Below are 16,878 nucleotides of genomic sequence, written 5' to 3'. Positions count from 1 at the left end.
GACACAACCAGAAAGAAAGAAATAGTGAATGGGGTGAGGTGGGATGGTGGTGATGGTGGTGGTGGTGGTGGTGGTGCCAGGAGGGGGAGAGTTAAGCCTGCAGGCTGCAGACAGAAGCATAGCTCGCGCCGGCCTCTACGGCAATACGGCGCAAAGCGAGAGAGCAGAAGGGAGACAGGCATCCTCGCCCTTCTTTTGTCCCTGGGCCGAGGCCCGATATTGAAATGGAGTCGTTTGAGTGTGAATAATTTGCTTTGCCCGGGCCACCCCTCCTCGTCGTTCGAAACCCCCTTCTGCCCCCCCCTCATCCTTCTCCTCTTTCTCCACCTCCTCCTCTTATACTTTTCCGACTCTAACCCCTCAACCATCGTCATCTCTCTCTCTCTCTTTCTTTCTTTATTTCTTTCTTTCTTTATTTCTTTCTTTCTCTCTCTCTCTCTTCTTCGTATCCTTCGTTGAAAGCTTCTCAACATCGACGCGTTCCAGAACTCGTGGGGCACCATACACCATCACACCACCGTTTCCTGACGGTTTTCCTACGGTTTTTGCTAGATAAATCATTCTTCGCTATTCGTATCTACTAGTATTATCCTTTTTTTTACAGATATTTTTCAGGTGGTGGGGGTGAGGCTATACAGTTTTTTAAGAGCGTTCTCGAGTCTTACGTTTCTGGATGGAATACGAGGATGGAAATGAATTTTCGTTAATCCTATATTCGATTTAATGGCTCTCCTGATTGTTTTCTTTTTATAATTATAAAAATAAATTGACGTATCTTTTTGATCTTGAATCAACATATTTAGTAATAATTTTTTAATGATATTCAATTTATTATGATATTTAATGATAAAATTCGATAATTTTTATTGATACACGAAATAGACATTGTAAAAATGTCTTTATAATATATTGTTACGTTATTTCAGTCACGCAGAACTATTATATATATATATAGGATTAAAATAATTTGTTCGTTCTTTTGTTTTTCTTCAGAAATATTTTTTTCATGGCGTACCAAAGTCAGAATTATTTAATCAAATTTCACTTTCGATAGGTATATTCCTATTAATTCTATTAAGAGTCTCCTTTCGTACGAATCATGTACTCCTACACAGACATACATAGATACACACGCATGTATATTCTTTTAAAACATAATCGATGACACGAACGTTTAATGTAAAACACGAGATCGTTCCTCTGGTAAGAATTTTCGAAGAATTATCGAACGACAGTCCCTAATACATCAAATCTTTCTTTTCTTTTTTTATTTATTTATTTCTCTCTCTCTCTCTCTGCTTCTCGGATGCTGGTCAGATTGAGTTCAGTGGTGAATTTATTAGCAGGAGTCATCGTCACGCGTGTGGAAACGTCCAGACAAAGCGTGCATGGAATCGACGAAGAGAGAACATATCGTATACGTGTGCGTGTACGTATGTAAGTGAGCGTGTGTTTGTGTGTGCACGAAGCACGTTAAAATTAAAGCGACGTAATGACTGCATAATAGGCGCCTCCGATCGTTTTTAGTACGTGAAAAATATGAGACCCGTCGGAAGATTATCGGGCCATGGTCGGTTGACAACATCGATGAGTTATCATTACATTAGAAAAAAAAATATATATATTAATAGAAATGACGATGAGACTAATTATTCCATTTGAATATCGTAATTTTTTAATTTCGATCATTACAAATTTTTAAGGGAACGCGAAATAAAAGAAACCAAGAAAACACATTCGAGATTTAATCTCAGTAATTTAATTTTAATAAAATTGAAAACTTCTTTGTTTTTACAAAATAAGAAGTTTATACTTGAGAGTCATGGAGTAGGATTTTTGGTCAAGAAAATTGTTTCGTTTCAAAAGGCTACCAAATCCTGAGGACACGAAGTTGTTGAAATCGTGATTAGTTACGCTAAAAAAAGAAAAAAGAAAAAAAAATACGAAGGACGAAAAGACCTTCTCTTTTTTAAAACAGACATCGTAGTAACTAAGACAGCAAAAATTAGGAATTAGAAAAGATCTTTTATCCACGCTTGCGGGTTTAAGTAGTCAAAATGGTTAAAAGGAGAAAATAAAAACGAAGGTAAAATCCGACCGGATGATGAGCCAACAATGATCGAGGATTCATCGGTCATTTAGGAGGCCAATGTCACTTGTCGGTCGACAAACATATCCAGTTCGCTTAGCCATGAATCTTTTTAAATATGCAGAACGCGCACGAAATACCGTGTATATAATCGAGCGACGGTGCCTATCAGAAATCAGTCAGCTCGAAATCACAAGCAGCACTAACTACGAGAACAACAATGAAGGTAGTTAGTTAGTTGTCTCTCGTCAATCAATTATGACAGTGATCTGAATTCAAAAACTTGACGAAAAGTATTAATATTACAATTATTAATATATATATATTATAAAATAAAATCATTAGTATCAATTTTTCGAGTCAAAGTGATCATTGTCATAATTGTCAATTGTACAATTATTATTCATCTATATAATTTATTAATAAATCGATCTTTAAACATAGGTATTCGCAAGTATAATTCTTCTGGCAAGTGCGGTATTAGCGGAGCCACCGTTTTATCGTCAGCAACAAAATAGACAATATTATTTTGCAAGACAACAAGAAGAAGCACCGGCCGCACCTTATGCTCCCTCCAATTGGAGACCAGCCGGACCGGCATTTAATTTACCTCAAAGACAAGTAGAAAATCCTCAACAAAAATACGGACCACCGGCTGCGTCGCCTCAACAACAATACGGAGCACCGGCTAAACCTCAGCAACAATATAGTACTCCTAACGAACCTCAACGAAAATATGGACCGCCAGCTACACCTCAACAACAATATGGATCCCCTAGCGAACCTCAAAGACAATATGGTACACCTCAGCAACAATATGGACCACCTCAAGAACCTACTACCACAGAAGTACCAAACACTACCGAATTAGACGATGCTACCACTGTTTCTGGTATTACCGAGTCTGAAGTAAGTTCAATTTTTGGTTTGTATATTAATATCGTAAAACACAAGTGAAAATATTTTCCTTGCGTGAACTCGGTTTCTCTGATCTATACGGTCGGATTTATGCAATGCGGTTGGATTTATCGTTTCGTTTCAAAAAAAGGAGAACGATCGTGAGAACGTCGTGAGTTGGCACGAGCCTACGGTAACCAACATTTCCGTAGAATTTAAATCGTCCTCGGTGCTCCTTCACGACAGTGTCTATTCTTTTTCTTTGTTTTCCTCTACTACTTCTTCTTCTTCTTCTTCTTCGATATCCCAACCTCACTCGTGTTTTTCCTCCTGGAGAATTCTTCTAACGAGATTAGTATTCAAGTCGTCGTTTACTTTCGATCGTGGCTCAAGCACGCGTGCCCGTACCAAATTCGAACCCGCTCTGTGACACAATCCGTAATGCATTCAACCGTGATTTCAGTAGCCGAGGTCGACCCCAAAAAAACTACGGGGGTTATCGTATTGGTTAATGCGTTTCTATTTTTCGTATCATTCTTGAATGTTTCTTGGGTTTTCTTCTTCTTCATTGAATATAATTTTATTCTTAGTTAACAAAATATATATATTTATTTTGAAACGTTGTTAACAGTCCGAGCCTGTTAATGCTGTGAACGAGCTCGAAGAAGATGACCTGGACCAGAAACAACCACAACAAACTGGTGAATATTACATAGCACTTCCCGACGGTCGCCTTCAACGTGTTCGTTACGTAAGCCGACAAGATGTCGAAGCAATGAAATATTTTGCCAAAATCCGTGCGGAAAACGTTGAACCACTTCGTGGACCGATCTACGCTTACGCACCACTTCAAAAACTTCAGATCGTACCGGCTGGTTTACAAATAGCTTTAGCATCTCCAGTTGTATCACCAGCAGTGGAAGCCCCGCAACCAGAAAAGATCAAGATCGAACCAGCTAAACTGGAGATCGAACCGGTTGCAGCACAGGTTCAATATCAGTACAATACACCCTCGGCTGTTCTTCCATTACCTTCATCGCCATTATCTTCCTCTTATGCTGCTTATACAGGGAATTATCAAATACCAGAGAACAGGTATCTTCTGTCTGTACAGTAAGAAAGATGCTTAAAAACAAGAGGCTATTATTTTCATTTTCTTTGTATATTTTCGTTGTATAAATGACAAATCTATATAATTTACTAATTTATACTCATATACGACTATATGATAAGAATTATGACGAAAATGAATTGAATAAAACTCTAACGACGTTTAACACAACACACAAAATTATTCTTGGACTCGTCGATTATTTTAACGAATGATATTTATTTCAAATCCCAGATAATAGATAGTTCGTTGATCGTTAGATCGTAAACGAAGTTAAACATTATTTACGTATTAAACCTTTGACTTTATTTTATACATTTTCTTATCCCAACTTATTAATTTTAATTTGAATTTTTTAATTACCTGGTTGAAAAGAAAAAGACACAAACCAATGAAATAATATTTAACGACATTTGACGTCAAAAATGAAACACTATCGACTTGCGTCACTTTATTTTTACTTTAATCTTTTTACAAACTCATAAACTATCTCTTTGACTGGCATCAAAGCTAAAGATAGGTAGGTATCTTCAATATATATTTTTTGGTAAAATAAGAAAACTTCTAAAGTTGTTAAGATAAGATAGAAAAAGATAGAAGGAATGAGAGAAAGAGAGAGAGAGAGAGAGAGAGAGAGAGATAAAGAGAGAAAGAGAGAAAAAGAGAGAAATTCGCAATAGGATTCCTCTTGCTTCGGCGGGTTGTCGTAAGCGTAGGAAGGTACGCGTATTGGCAGGGACCCGTCGGCAGGCACGTAGACGCGCCTAACCACAAAATTCCAGAAATTTAATATCGCGCTTGGCTATGGCGGGGGTTGGTCGTTTCATAAGTTCACTTCGACGCAACCAATCCCCCGCGTCAGAATTCTCCCAAAATTCTCCATGACCAGATTCGTAGCAGTCGAACACACATAAACGCACATACACACACATACACAGACACACGCAAACCCTTATTCCCCCTTGATACCTCCTTTTACTATTTTCTCTCTCTCTCTTCTTGTTTCTACGACAAAACTTTGTGTTTCCCTTCCTCTTTTAAAAATTTACAGATCGATTATAAATTGTTACTTGTTTTTATTTTTTCTTTACCATTTCAATTCAAATCCCTTAAATGATTAAACGTTTTTTATCCAACGATTTATAAAACCCATAGGATATTAGAAGAATCTAATTACGAGATAAATTTCTCTTTTATTAAGGTTCATTCGACGCGGAATAAATTAGAGCTAACGTAGTTGGGCCACACCACCCCTTTTGCCCCGTACGTCGTTTCACGCGAGAACAAAGGATGTTGCCGGGGTGGTTGAAGCCCGATGGTAAGTGGCTCTAAGATGGTAGTAAGTAAAAGAGAATAAGAGAACTAGAGAGAGAGAGAGATGGTGATGATGATGGTGATGATGATGGGAACCAAATTTCTCATTGGTAAATTCGATTGAGCGATTAATTAGTCCGGTCAAGTGGTCAAGACCAATTAAGTTAGGAACGCTACTTGAAAGCTAGGTTCGACTTAGCCATTACTGTTCGTGCTTTCGCACTAGAACCTGTGAACCTTTTCAGAGAGAGAATGAGAGAGAGAGAGAGAGTATGGAAACTTCGAACGAGAGAGATTCTTCGGACGGTTCCCGAAGTTGCTTTTAGAAGGACGAGTAGCTGCATTCGCGGAGAGAGTCGGCTCGTTTCGAACAAACCCTACTTGCTACTCGTCAAAACCACCGCGAGAGAGATCCTACAAAGTAGAAGAGTAAAAGGTCTCTCTCTATCTCTCTCTCTCTCTCTCTCTTTGCTTGAGAACGTCGGTTTCACTGAAAGCAAAGTTTCTTCAATCCGCTTCTTTATTTTCTTCATACTTTTACGAGTGAAATTATTTTTCTCTCTCTATATTCTTTTATCTTTTGTTTTTCTTTTATTTTCCATATTTTTTTTTTTAATATCATAATTATTTTCAAACGAAATTTGACGTCTAGGTAGGTATTTATAGAGATATTTACATAATTTATTAAGGAAAATTAAATGTTAAATGTTACACAAGATTATTGAGTAAGTTTTATTATAGAAGATTAAAATATCTCTATATGAGAATTTTCATCGTAATTTTTTTGTATCGTTCGAATAAATTCTATATATAATTGTAAGTGAATTAGTAAACAATTAAGAAATAACATATTAACGTTATTCCCTTCTCGTTATTCTCTTTCGAATACATTTCGTAGCAATTATCTAACATCCGATACTTTTTTCCCTTTCCCCCTTCTCTCTTTCTCTCTCTTTCGTCTGGGATTTTTCTCCCTCCACGAGAAATGAGCTTCAAGTAGATAGATTTAATGTAATATAATAACATACCAAGGCTAATCCGATCTCTTGCTAATCGATTTGATAAAAAAATAAAAAAATAATAAAGGAAAACCGTTCTCGTTGTTTCTTTCGCTTGGCCAAGGTTGTCGATTTATCGGATAAATTCCGGGGGACGAGGAAAAAATTCAATACGGATTTTGTGATTATTTTTTGTTGTTTCGTTGGGGTAGAGATACAAGTAGAAATTTTTTATATTACAAAAATGAATAATTATTGAAATAAAGCCAAGAGAGATAACGTTGTAATATTAATTTAAACTCATGCACGTGTAATTATTTATTTACGTGTATTTATTATACATCCGGGAGAGACAACGAAGAATGTATGTGTGTGTGTGTATGTGTCTGTATCTCGGGGTCCGTTAAAAGTGAGTGAATTCTAATTAATAAGATCCTCGTTGACTTAATGAGACGCGATCGAGCCGTGACAAAGACGCAGGAGGTAGTGCGCATGACCGATCAAACACGACCAATCGGATAATGCGTTACGCGTAGTATCGTGTTTCTCCTCGTCCAACGAGCTTTTTCTACGTCCTGTGCTGAATAATCACCGCCATATTTGCTGCTAATTATTTTCTAGCTACCGTATATTGTAATTTTTTTTTCTTTCTGCTTTTTTCTCTTGTTTTATTATCTTTTTTTTTTTTTTCAAAGTAGAGTACGCGATGAATGAGAAGATACTATTAATAAGGATATTATTTTTTATACGGTAAACGTGTTTACATCCACTTTGTATTCAAATTTATATACAAAGTAAGACGAAAAATTGGAATACAATTTTATATAATTAGATAATTGTTAATAAATTAATTATTGTACGAATACGTTTATCTGTGAATCGACAAATTATCGAATTCGTAGGAACAAATCAGTTCTATTAAGAGGTTCAAACGAATAAATGACGATAAATAACGCTTTTTAGTGATCTCACGATGAAAACCGTGAGACGATTTCAAAACAGAGACAGAAACACAAAATCTAAGAGAATGAGAGAGGGTATTAAAAAGAAAAAAAATATATAAAGGGTATTAAGAAAAGGCGTTTGAGGTTAGGAATGACATCTGGTCCAACACAAGTGAAGTCGATCTCGCCGAATCATCGATGGGGGTAGAAATCAACGAATAAACGTACGAAGAGAGAAATATGATGAAGAAGAGGAAGAAGAAGAAGTAATAGGGTGAATGTTGGTAATTCACGACGGGCAGTACAATCCCCCGCCCCATATTCCACCCCCCACTACTTCTTCTTCTTCTTCATTTTTCATTTTTACGTCACTACGTCACGCAGTTTTCGTTTTATTCGCAGGCAGACCGAGATTAAGAAAATAGCGGGAGGCCCCCGTGGCGCCTGTGGGAACTTAAACCTATGGAGAACCTATGGTGTTTTGGCTCTGTACCTTGCCAACATCTTTCCGACGATCTTTCTTTCTTTCTTTCTTTCTCTTTTTCTCTCTCTCTGTTGCTCTCCGGGATCTCTAAAAACGGAATAAAAGAAATCCCACGTGGTCACACGCAAAACAAACGCTCGGTTCTCCATTACGTTCTTGTATTTTTTTTTCCTTTTTATCATTCTTAATTAGTGATATTACTTAAAAAAATTTCGTAATCTTCGAACGAATACGCGGATCTTTTAAAAATATTATCTTATAGATAAAAAATTTTAATAAGATCAACATGTAAAAGAATTATTTTCATTTTTATACTTAAAAATCGTTTTGTCCAAAGAAATAATTAATTAAACAAATAAATAAATACAAAAGAAAAGGTATGCCGGTTATATAACATTACACAATAAGGTTCTCATAATATCGTAACTGTTCATGCGCTAATATCATCGTATCAAATTCATTGTATTCGTTTGTGTATTAGTAGTAGTAGTAGTAGTAGTAGTAGTAGTAGTAATAATAGTCGATAGACTTATGGTTCTCGTGCGCTCGGAATTCTATATGATTCAATTTCGCGATCGGCTTAATATGCGTAGGCCGATTACGGAGGCGGAACGTTGTGCGTTCATAACGGGTCCGTTATTGTACAACGTTTTTACTATTAAAATGCACGATGGACGACGCCACGTTATCATCGTTTCTTTTTTCAATCCATCAATGGAAAATAAATAAAAGAGAAAGAAAAAGAGAGAGAGAGAGAGAGGGAGAGAAGATTTTTTTGGATCGAAACCTTTGTATCGGTTTTTGAGGAAAAGATAAAAATGATGGATAAAAATAAAAAACCAAGTATGAAGGAAAGAAGAAGAAAAAGGAGAAGAAGAAGAAGAAGAAAAGGAAAGGAAAGGTAAAAAGGAAAAGAAAAAGAAATAAAACGGACAACACAAACAAAACAAGAGAGAAGATCGCGATTCCAGTGGGGATATTAATCAAGAAGCGACTTTTTGCTCACAAAGGCATCAGCAATGCCAGAGAGAAAAAGAGAGAGAAAGAGAGAGAGAGAGAGAGAGAGAGAAAGATCGGGTATTGTTTTCGTGTACCCTCTGGTTCAATATCGACGTGCCCTGTGACGCAATGCGTTCTCGTTGCATATCGAACCACGTTTACATATGTACCTACATATATATATATATATACATACACATATATTTGTATATATATGTATATGTAGAAAGTAATAGTACGCACACGCGCTTCCTGGAAACTGTGAAACAAGAAGGAATAGGAAGAGGAAGAGAAGGAAAACGATGAGAGAGAGAGAGAGAAAGAGAAAAGGTTGCCTTGGACGAAAAGGATATCACAAAGGGTCTTTTTCTCGTAGCGAACGAGCAGGTGCCGACTTGGAGGGAGAGAGAAGTAAAAGAGAGAGAGTCGAAAAGAGTTCGACGTGCCTGTCGACGGGGGATCTCTCGATCGTATACCACTGAAAGACAGAAAAAGAGAGTACAAGAGAGAGAGAGAGAGAGTTCATACTGTAGACTCTTCTACGTATGTATGTGTGTATATATGTATGTATGTTCGTATACATGTACGTAGGAGCTAGCTATTTTTTTTGTTTATTCTTTCTTCTTCTTTTTTTTTTTCTATTCTCTTCCTGTGCAACCCTCGCGACTATCACCGCGTGGGGTCGATGAGCGCGAACCTGCTGCTGCTGCTGCTGCTGCTGTTGCTCCTTACTCAAGGAACGAGTTAAGGTTCCTCGGGAATTTCGCTTTTAACAGAACAATTCTCAAAGGGTACGGGATTAGAAGTACTAAAGTTGTGTCTAGTATTTCTTCGTTACTTATCGTAATCTTAAAGTAAATGAAATTATTCTTTATCGGGTTTTGGGAAATGTATTTTAAAATGATTAATTGGGTTTGCGAGTAATTTAAAAATTAAATCTTAAACGTTAACGATTAAGGAGAATATTGTATCGGTAATTTTATATTTGTACATCAATTATTAAGTGTAAGAAGGATCTTAAAAATGTGTACGTTATTTCTATCTCTGTCGTAATTCATTTGTAATCATTCCTATTTTAGGATATAATGTATCGACGTATACGAAAAATGTGTGCAGACTCTTATGTGTATTAAATATTAAATAAAAATAAAGAGTAAGTAATTATTTAATATTCGTAAACCGTTACTTGAAACAAAAATTCTAAGAAGATCAATTTTTACTATAATACAATTAATTATAGATCATTTTTCTACATATATATATATTATATAAAAAAAAAACCAACCAAATCTAAAGATAAAATACTAAACTAAGATTCTAAGTATAAGAAAGAAACTGATAGAGGAAAAGGAATTATATTTGTGTATGAGTGTATATGTGTGTGTATGCGTGGTGTGTATATCGATTGGCATTACGTGGCAGATCAGTCAACCCTACTCTTTGACACACCCGAAGAAAGCGAAAGACGAAGGGCCCTTCGACGAAGGAAAGGGCTGCTAGTTCTACATCGACGACGACGATGACGATGACGATGACGACACTGACGACGGCAATGACGATGTTCGAAAGCACCACTGACTAAGGAAAAGAGATCTTCTCCCTTCATGCTTAGAGCTTCTACTATACTTTACCGAGACACACTTTGTCACCCTCTCTAACATTTTCTTCTCTCTCTCTCTCTCTCTCTTTCTTCTATACTTTTCTCTTCTCTTCTCTTCTCTTTTATTCTCTTCTCTTCTTCTTCTTCGTTCGCATCGACAAACGCGAGAGAACCAACGGATGTTGAACGTTCGCATCGTTGAGCAAAGTCGCGAGAAAGAACCACCCCTTCGAGCTTCGTCTTTTCAATCTGTTGTACCTTAAGGATATCGACTCTCTCTCTCTCTCTTTCTCTCTCTATCTATCTTACTTTCCTTCTTTCCCACTTTCTCTCTATCTCTAGCTTCTCACGTATAAGTTTGCCCAAGTAACTTTGTTTCCTTTCTTATAATATGTTTCAATAGTTACTCGGTTACTTGCTACAAACTTTAAAGCTCATTCGATGATGATTTTAATAAGAAATATCAACCTAATAAAAGTTTTATCTCTTTAAATATCATTTTATAATCAATCTTGAGGAAAATAAAATCATTAGTTATATTATAGAAATACAACTTCTGTCTTATCCTATATGTAGATTTGTCTATTAAGTAAAGTTTTGTTTTATGGTAATGCGTTTAGTAACTTAATATCAAAACTTAAAGTATGTATATTTAACACAAAATTAATTAACAATTATTATAAACTGAAATATCATTAATCATAAGTATTATGAAAGAATTCAATTAATTGAACGTATACAATTTTTGTAACTTGTTCATTCTAAAATCATTAAATAAGTACTAACACGAAGTAGTAATTTTTACAAAATTAAATACCGTGAACCGTCAAATACCTGTATCATTCGTAACACTTACAATTGGTAATGAAATAAAATAACTATATGAAACGATGAAAACGAATAGTATTATATATATTTCTCGTAGGAGTAAGCCAAATGAGAATTAATCGGTGTATAGTTTGGCCGTGTGTATAAGTACGCCGGAGGAATTTCATCTCTAGATTCCACGCCGAGTTTTCGGACTGTTTTACTCCGCAGAATTTCTCCGCGACCCAACGTATTTCCGGATACGTGTTCGAGAATCTCTAATACAGATAACGGATCCGATACGAGTGAAATGATTCGCACGCCGGCATATATATGTGTATGTGAGTACTATTTCTATATATAAGTATATATATATATTGAGAATTACAAAACAAAAGAGATATGCGTAATTTATCCTCTTTGTCCTGTTCTCTCTCTCTCTCTTTCTCTCTTTAATCCATTACAATGGATAGAACACGCGTTAACTTTTCTGCGTTTACGCGACCGCAAAGCTTCCAAACGTTTGCTGCAACGTGGCCTACCGCAAAAGCTTCTCCTCGTCGATGCGCTCTTGCGTTTGATATATATATATATATGTGTATTTTATATATGTATATATGCATATATATATATATGCATGTTGTATGTTGGTAGAGATATAACTCGGCTTTTGCGTTTCGTTTTCCTATCTTCGTGGGCCACCCCTCGTAATCCGGTGCAAACGAACGGTCGATCGATCGGAAACGATTATTACGTTTCATCGCGATTGGAAAAGCTCGCTTTCGTTAAACGTTGTATTTTCCCGAAAACAGTTCTTACTTTTTGGAAAAATTAATTCTTTTTCCTTTTTTTTTTTATAAGGATGCTTCAGAAAAAAAAAAGAAGAAAAAGAAGGAGAGAGAGATAGAGAACACAATGATGTATCGTTTCTAATATTTAATTAGAATATATTAGTCGTGTAAAAATATAATAGAAGTGAATTTTGTTGAATATAAAAAATTAGATCAAAATAATCTTATAGAAATTCGTTTTAAAAAAAGCCCGATCAATAGTTTCCATTAATGATCGATAATTCGAATAATCCGATGTAAAGAAAAAAAAAGAAGAAAAAAAAAAAATGCTATTTCAGAGACGACGCGAAAAGGCAAGTTACGACGATATTATTAGTATCAAAGATTTATATCGTACGTTTTACCATTGCACATGCATACACGTATATATTTAGATAACACGAGGGTAAATAAAAAGCGATAAAAAAGGATAAAGGAACGCGAGGAGTAGTAGGGAAGGAAGGTGAAGGAAGGAAAAAGATAGATAAGAAAAGAAAAAAGAAAAAAGAAAATTAAAAAAATCAAGAGAGAGAGAGAGAGAAAAAGAGGAGACAACACGACGACGTGTGTTTCAAGTTGGCGGAGTCGGATGATGTTGAGATGATTATGATGATGATGATCATGACGATGACGATGATGATGATGATGATGATGATGTTGATGATGATGTTGGTAATAGTAGTGGTAATGGTAGTGTAGTGATGGTGGTTGGTCGGTGGTAACTCGACACTCGACGAGAGGTCAGCCTTCGTAGATTGACGAACACGATAAATCGAGCGGCTGTGTGACACTGGGTTGAGTGACGCGACGCGACAACCCACTGACCTGCGAATCCAATGCATAGAGTTTCTCCTCGATCTGCTGCACTCTCTCTCTCTCTCTCTATCTATCTCTAACATATAGATATACACAAATACACTTTATATTTCCATCTATCTATCTCACTCACTCTAACTATTTTTCACGTACGTGGGCGATGTCTACTCTCTATATAAGCAAGAATATTTACAAGATTTTCCCTGGTGTATCGTAAGTAAAACAGAGAGATAGAGAGAGAGAGAGAGAGATAAAAAGTATATACGTGTGTACCTGTATACGAGTATGAGAGAAAGAGAAGCCGAAGGATCCTGAAATAGAACGAACGTGAAGCCGGTGAACGCGTCCGAGCCGAGTGAAGCCGAGCCGATCCGATCCGAGTCCGATATCCGTGTCGGCGGAGGCTGTGTTCTGAAGAAAAATCTTCGACTATCGCGTTACAAGACTCCGATCTCTTTCTCTCGTGTCACCGCCTCCGCCGCCCCTTTTTTTTTCCACCTTCCACCGTGGAAGCGTGCTATTACTTTGCGAGTGCTTCGAAACTACTATAAGGTACTACGTACACGTGTACGTGTGTGTATAAGTTCTCTCCTCACGTATGTGTGGTACATATGTATAATTCCGTATCGTATGCTTACTAGAAAGTTAAAACAGAAAAAAAGAAATAGAAAAAGAGATAGATAGATAGATAGATAGATAGAGAGAGAGAGAGAGAGAGAGATTCTATTGGCAAGGCAGTGCTTTCTTTCTTGCTTTCAAAAGTCATCACGGAAGTATCGTCGTGGTCTTATACGTGCATCCATTAACCCGATGTCGTTGCTACAGGATATACACATGAGGTGAACTCTTTCGAAGGGTCTCTATCTATATAAACCTTCCGACGGGAAAACGTTTATCGGTATAGTACGCTGAAAAACGTACACGGCCAGATATATCGAAGAACCATTAATACTCGTACGTTCTCTCTATCTCTCTCTCTCTCTTTTGCTCCAGGTTCTTCTTTTTTTCGTTGTTTCGCTTTTTTTTTATTTTACTGGTCGAAAGATTCCCGTTCGAAGATGATCATGCGCTAAAGCTTACTAACAAGAACAAAGTTCGAAAGTTCCTTGACAAGGAAAGAATCTGACGACGACGACGACGACGACGACAGTGTGCATTGTCCTGGCCGACGATAAAAGCTTTCGCATCGTTACGAATGTGTGTGTACGTGTGTGTGTACGTGTATACCTAGAATAGAAAAAAAAAAAAGAGAGAAAGAGATAGATAAGGATAGAGAGAAAGAGAGGAGGGTAGAGAGAAATGCGAGGTAAAGTAAAGAGAGGGAAAAAAAAAGAGAAAGAGAGAAGAGGGAGAGGGAGAGGGGGAGAGAGAGAGAGGAAAAAAACATGGACGGAGATCGGTTGCAGCAGATAAAGAGGTCGACAATAATGCTCTCAGTACACCCTGAATCCCATAGCAGCGAACACAGCGGGCGGCCATTATATTGTTTTACCTTTATATCTCAGCTAGCGATCGGCAAATACGCTGCAACGGAGCGAACGTTTTCTATATATATATATATATATAAATATATATATATATACGACGAGAACGACGTGACGACGATGGCGGTGAGAGAAACGAATGAAAAAGAGAGAAGAAGAGGGTAGGTAGCAGCTATCGAAGGACGAAGTACTTTGCGAAATGGCGATGCGCCTTTCGAATACGACAATCTTTTCAACTAAATCCTATCGAATTGAGATATTATTTTATTATATTTTTCTTTGATTAATATATGTAAGATAAATGTATATATAATAGATGCGGTGTTATAGGTATATTGAGAATGAAAGATTAAGAATATTATTTTAATAATCTTCATTTTGAAATCGTAAAATTGTAAACTCTAAAAGATGCCATAAAACTGAACTCGAATTAACGAAATAATATCGATTAGTAATAGTAAGTTAGAAATAGATAGGTACGGATACAATTTAATCTTTATTTTAAACAGTTAAGTTATGAATCAAGAAAATTCAGTATTATGATAATATTTATAATATTAATTATATGTTAATTGATTAATTATTTATATCTCGTATTGAAACAATTCTGAATTATCTTCTACTCTTCTATTAAATGTTCAAGAAATTCTATTAACCATAATTTTCATGATCATACTCTAAGATAAAATGAAAGATCGGAAAGGGTTGGTACTATGAGAAAATGGTGGACCAAGAATGAGAAAGAAGAGGAACAAGAGGAAGAGTAGTAGTGGAGGTTGCATGGGTAGAGCATGTCAGCGATATTGAAATCCTAGGAAGAAATTCCGGACTCGTGTCCTCTTTTTCTTGTTTTTTTTCCTCTCTTCATTCACTATCGTGGCGTTCGTGCGGGGTTTGGAAGGTGAAAAAACAATGGTCGCACGACCCGAACCCCTTTTTTTCGTTTCGATCAACGCGCGGAATCTTCTCTGCTCCTCCTTTACTTTCCCCCTCCCCCAAAACTTCCCAATCCAACTCCCAACCCCCACCTAACCAACCCTTTCCCACCCACCACTCTTCTTTCTTCTTCCACGCTCGCTGAATTTTTCTCTCTCTCTCTCTCTCTATTTTTATTCTGTCCTCAGCACCCTTTCTCTCTCTTTCCCTTGCGTGTAATTCTTCTACATGCCGTTGCATCGTCTCGTCTCGTGCAAACCGGCACAATGCATCCCTGGGACGCATTGTGGATCGGTCTCACCAGACACCCCAGTGACGATGATGACGTCAACGACGACGACGACGACGACATCGTTGACGAGAATTGCGATTTTGTTACCAAAAGGCTACCATCTTCTTTCCTACGAAACGTCTCACTAGATTTCTATTACATATTTTTTTATTTATTATTATTTATAGTAAAGTTTATACACATATTTATATATATATATATATGTATGTATATATAAATTCGGATACGAATTTGATTTGCCAAGAAAAATTTCGTGTCGATTGATATTTGAAATCTACGTACAATCTGTTCCTTCAAATCGACACAAAATTACTAGGGCAATCGTCCAATTACGGATGAGGAAAATTCGTATCGATCGTTGTAAAGTATATGTAACGTATCAAAATTATCAATCGAATTTTATATGTTTATAAACCGGTACAAATATATTTCGAGCAAACCAATATATTTATGTATATAGTTATTTTCATTTGCACGAGGAGGGAGGTGGGGGGATGGGTTGGAAGTGGGATGATCATACGAAGATCGTATAAGACTATATATGCATATACATTTATACGTGTGTATTTGAAATCGAAAGAAGAGCCTAAAGGTGGTGCGATGATTGCGTTGTAATCTGCTTTCGCTTTGCTTTCGTACGAAGGGTTGGAATAGAGCATGGTTGTTAGCCGGAGGCATGGTTGGGTCCTCTCTCTCTCTCTCTCACTCTCGATAACATCTATCGAGAACAGCTGCGAAAGAGAGAGAGAGAGATATATATATATACATATATATGTACACCATGTTCAGAAGAGAGAAACAACCCTCCTGACACGAGTTATCCTATAAACGGTAGGAAGCGCACCCCCGCGCTCAAATCTACGGATAATCCGGCCCCGGGGGCCCGCGTGTGGTTGAACGTTCGCAACAGTTACCATATTTGATTGTGCCCCCTTCCTACCAACGTGGAATACGAAATGACGTTCTAGCTGAAGATCAGAGGACCTGTCTTTGCCATTCCGTTGGTGTTCCTATCTACTTGCTCCGAAAAAGAAAAAAAGAAAGGGGAACAAAACAACAAAATATACAAGACAAATATTTTTCTTTCTCTTCAAAATGGAGTAACGAGTATTTGTTCAATAATAACTAAAAATAAATCAATTTAACAATACGATTAATGACGTATCATTGATGTATCTAACGTCACGAATAATTTAATAATCGATATTTATTTGTTTTGAGAAAAAATAATATATATATATTGTATCTCGTTTAAATACGTGTAAAATGATTATTTA

General features: G+C 36.7%; 2 protein-coding genes across 4 annotated transcripts in view; one reads left to right on the top strand and one right to left on the bottom strand.

Annotated features, from left to right (window-relative positions):
* Nucleotides 1-16,878, bottom strand: part of LOC122526483 (paired box protein Pax-6-like) — a 77,231-nt gene that overhangs the window by 14,628 nt on the left and 45,725 nt on the right. The gene's annotated exons all lie outside the window — the stretch shown is intronic.
* LOC122526485 (class E vacuolar protein-sorting machinery protein HSE1-like) lies at nt 2,209-4,270 on the top strand. Its single transcript, XM_043649914.1, has 3 exons — nt 2,209-2,315; nt 2,534-2,998; nt 3,618-4,270. The coding sequence occupies exons 1-3, from the start codon at nt 2,310-2,312 to the stop codon at nt 4,101-4,103; spliced, it is 957 nt and encodes a 318-aa protein (XP_043505849.1). The 5' UTR covers nt 2,209-2,309; the 3' UTR covers nt 4,104-4,270.

The sequence above is a fragment of the Polistes fuscatus genome, unplaced genomic scaffold (genome assembly GCF_010416935.1).
Source record: "Polistes fuscatus isolate 324 unplaced genomic scaffold, CU_Pfus_HIC Scaffold11, whole genome shotgun sequence".
Classification (NCBI taxonomy): domain Eukaryota; kingdom Metazoa; phylum Arthropoda; class Insecta; order Hymenoptera; family Vespidae; genus Polistes; species Polistes fuscatus.
This window is presented reverse-complemented; position numbering and strand designations above follow the sequence as displayed.

Coding starts and splice junctions, on each gene's coding strand:
- LOC122526485 (XM_043649914.1), top strand. Junction 2,999..3,617: donor CTGGTATTACCGAGTCTGAA/GTAAGTTCAATT, acceptor CGTTGTTAACAG/TCCGAGCCTGTTAATGCTGT.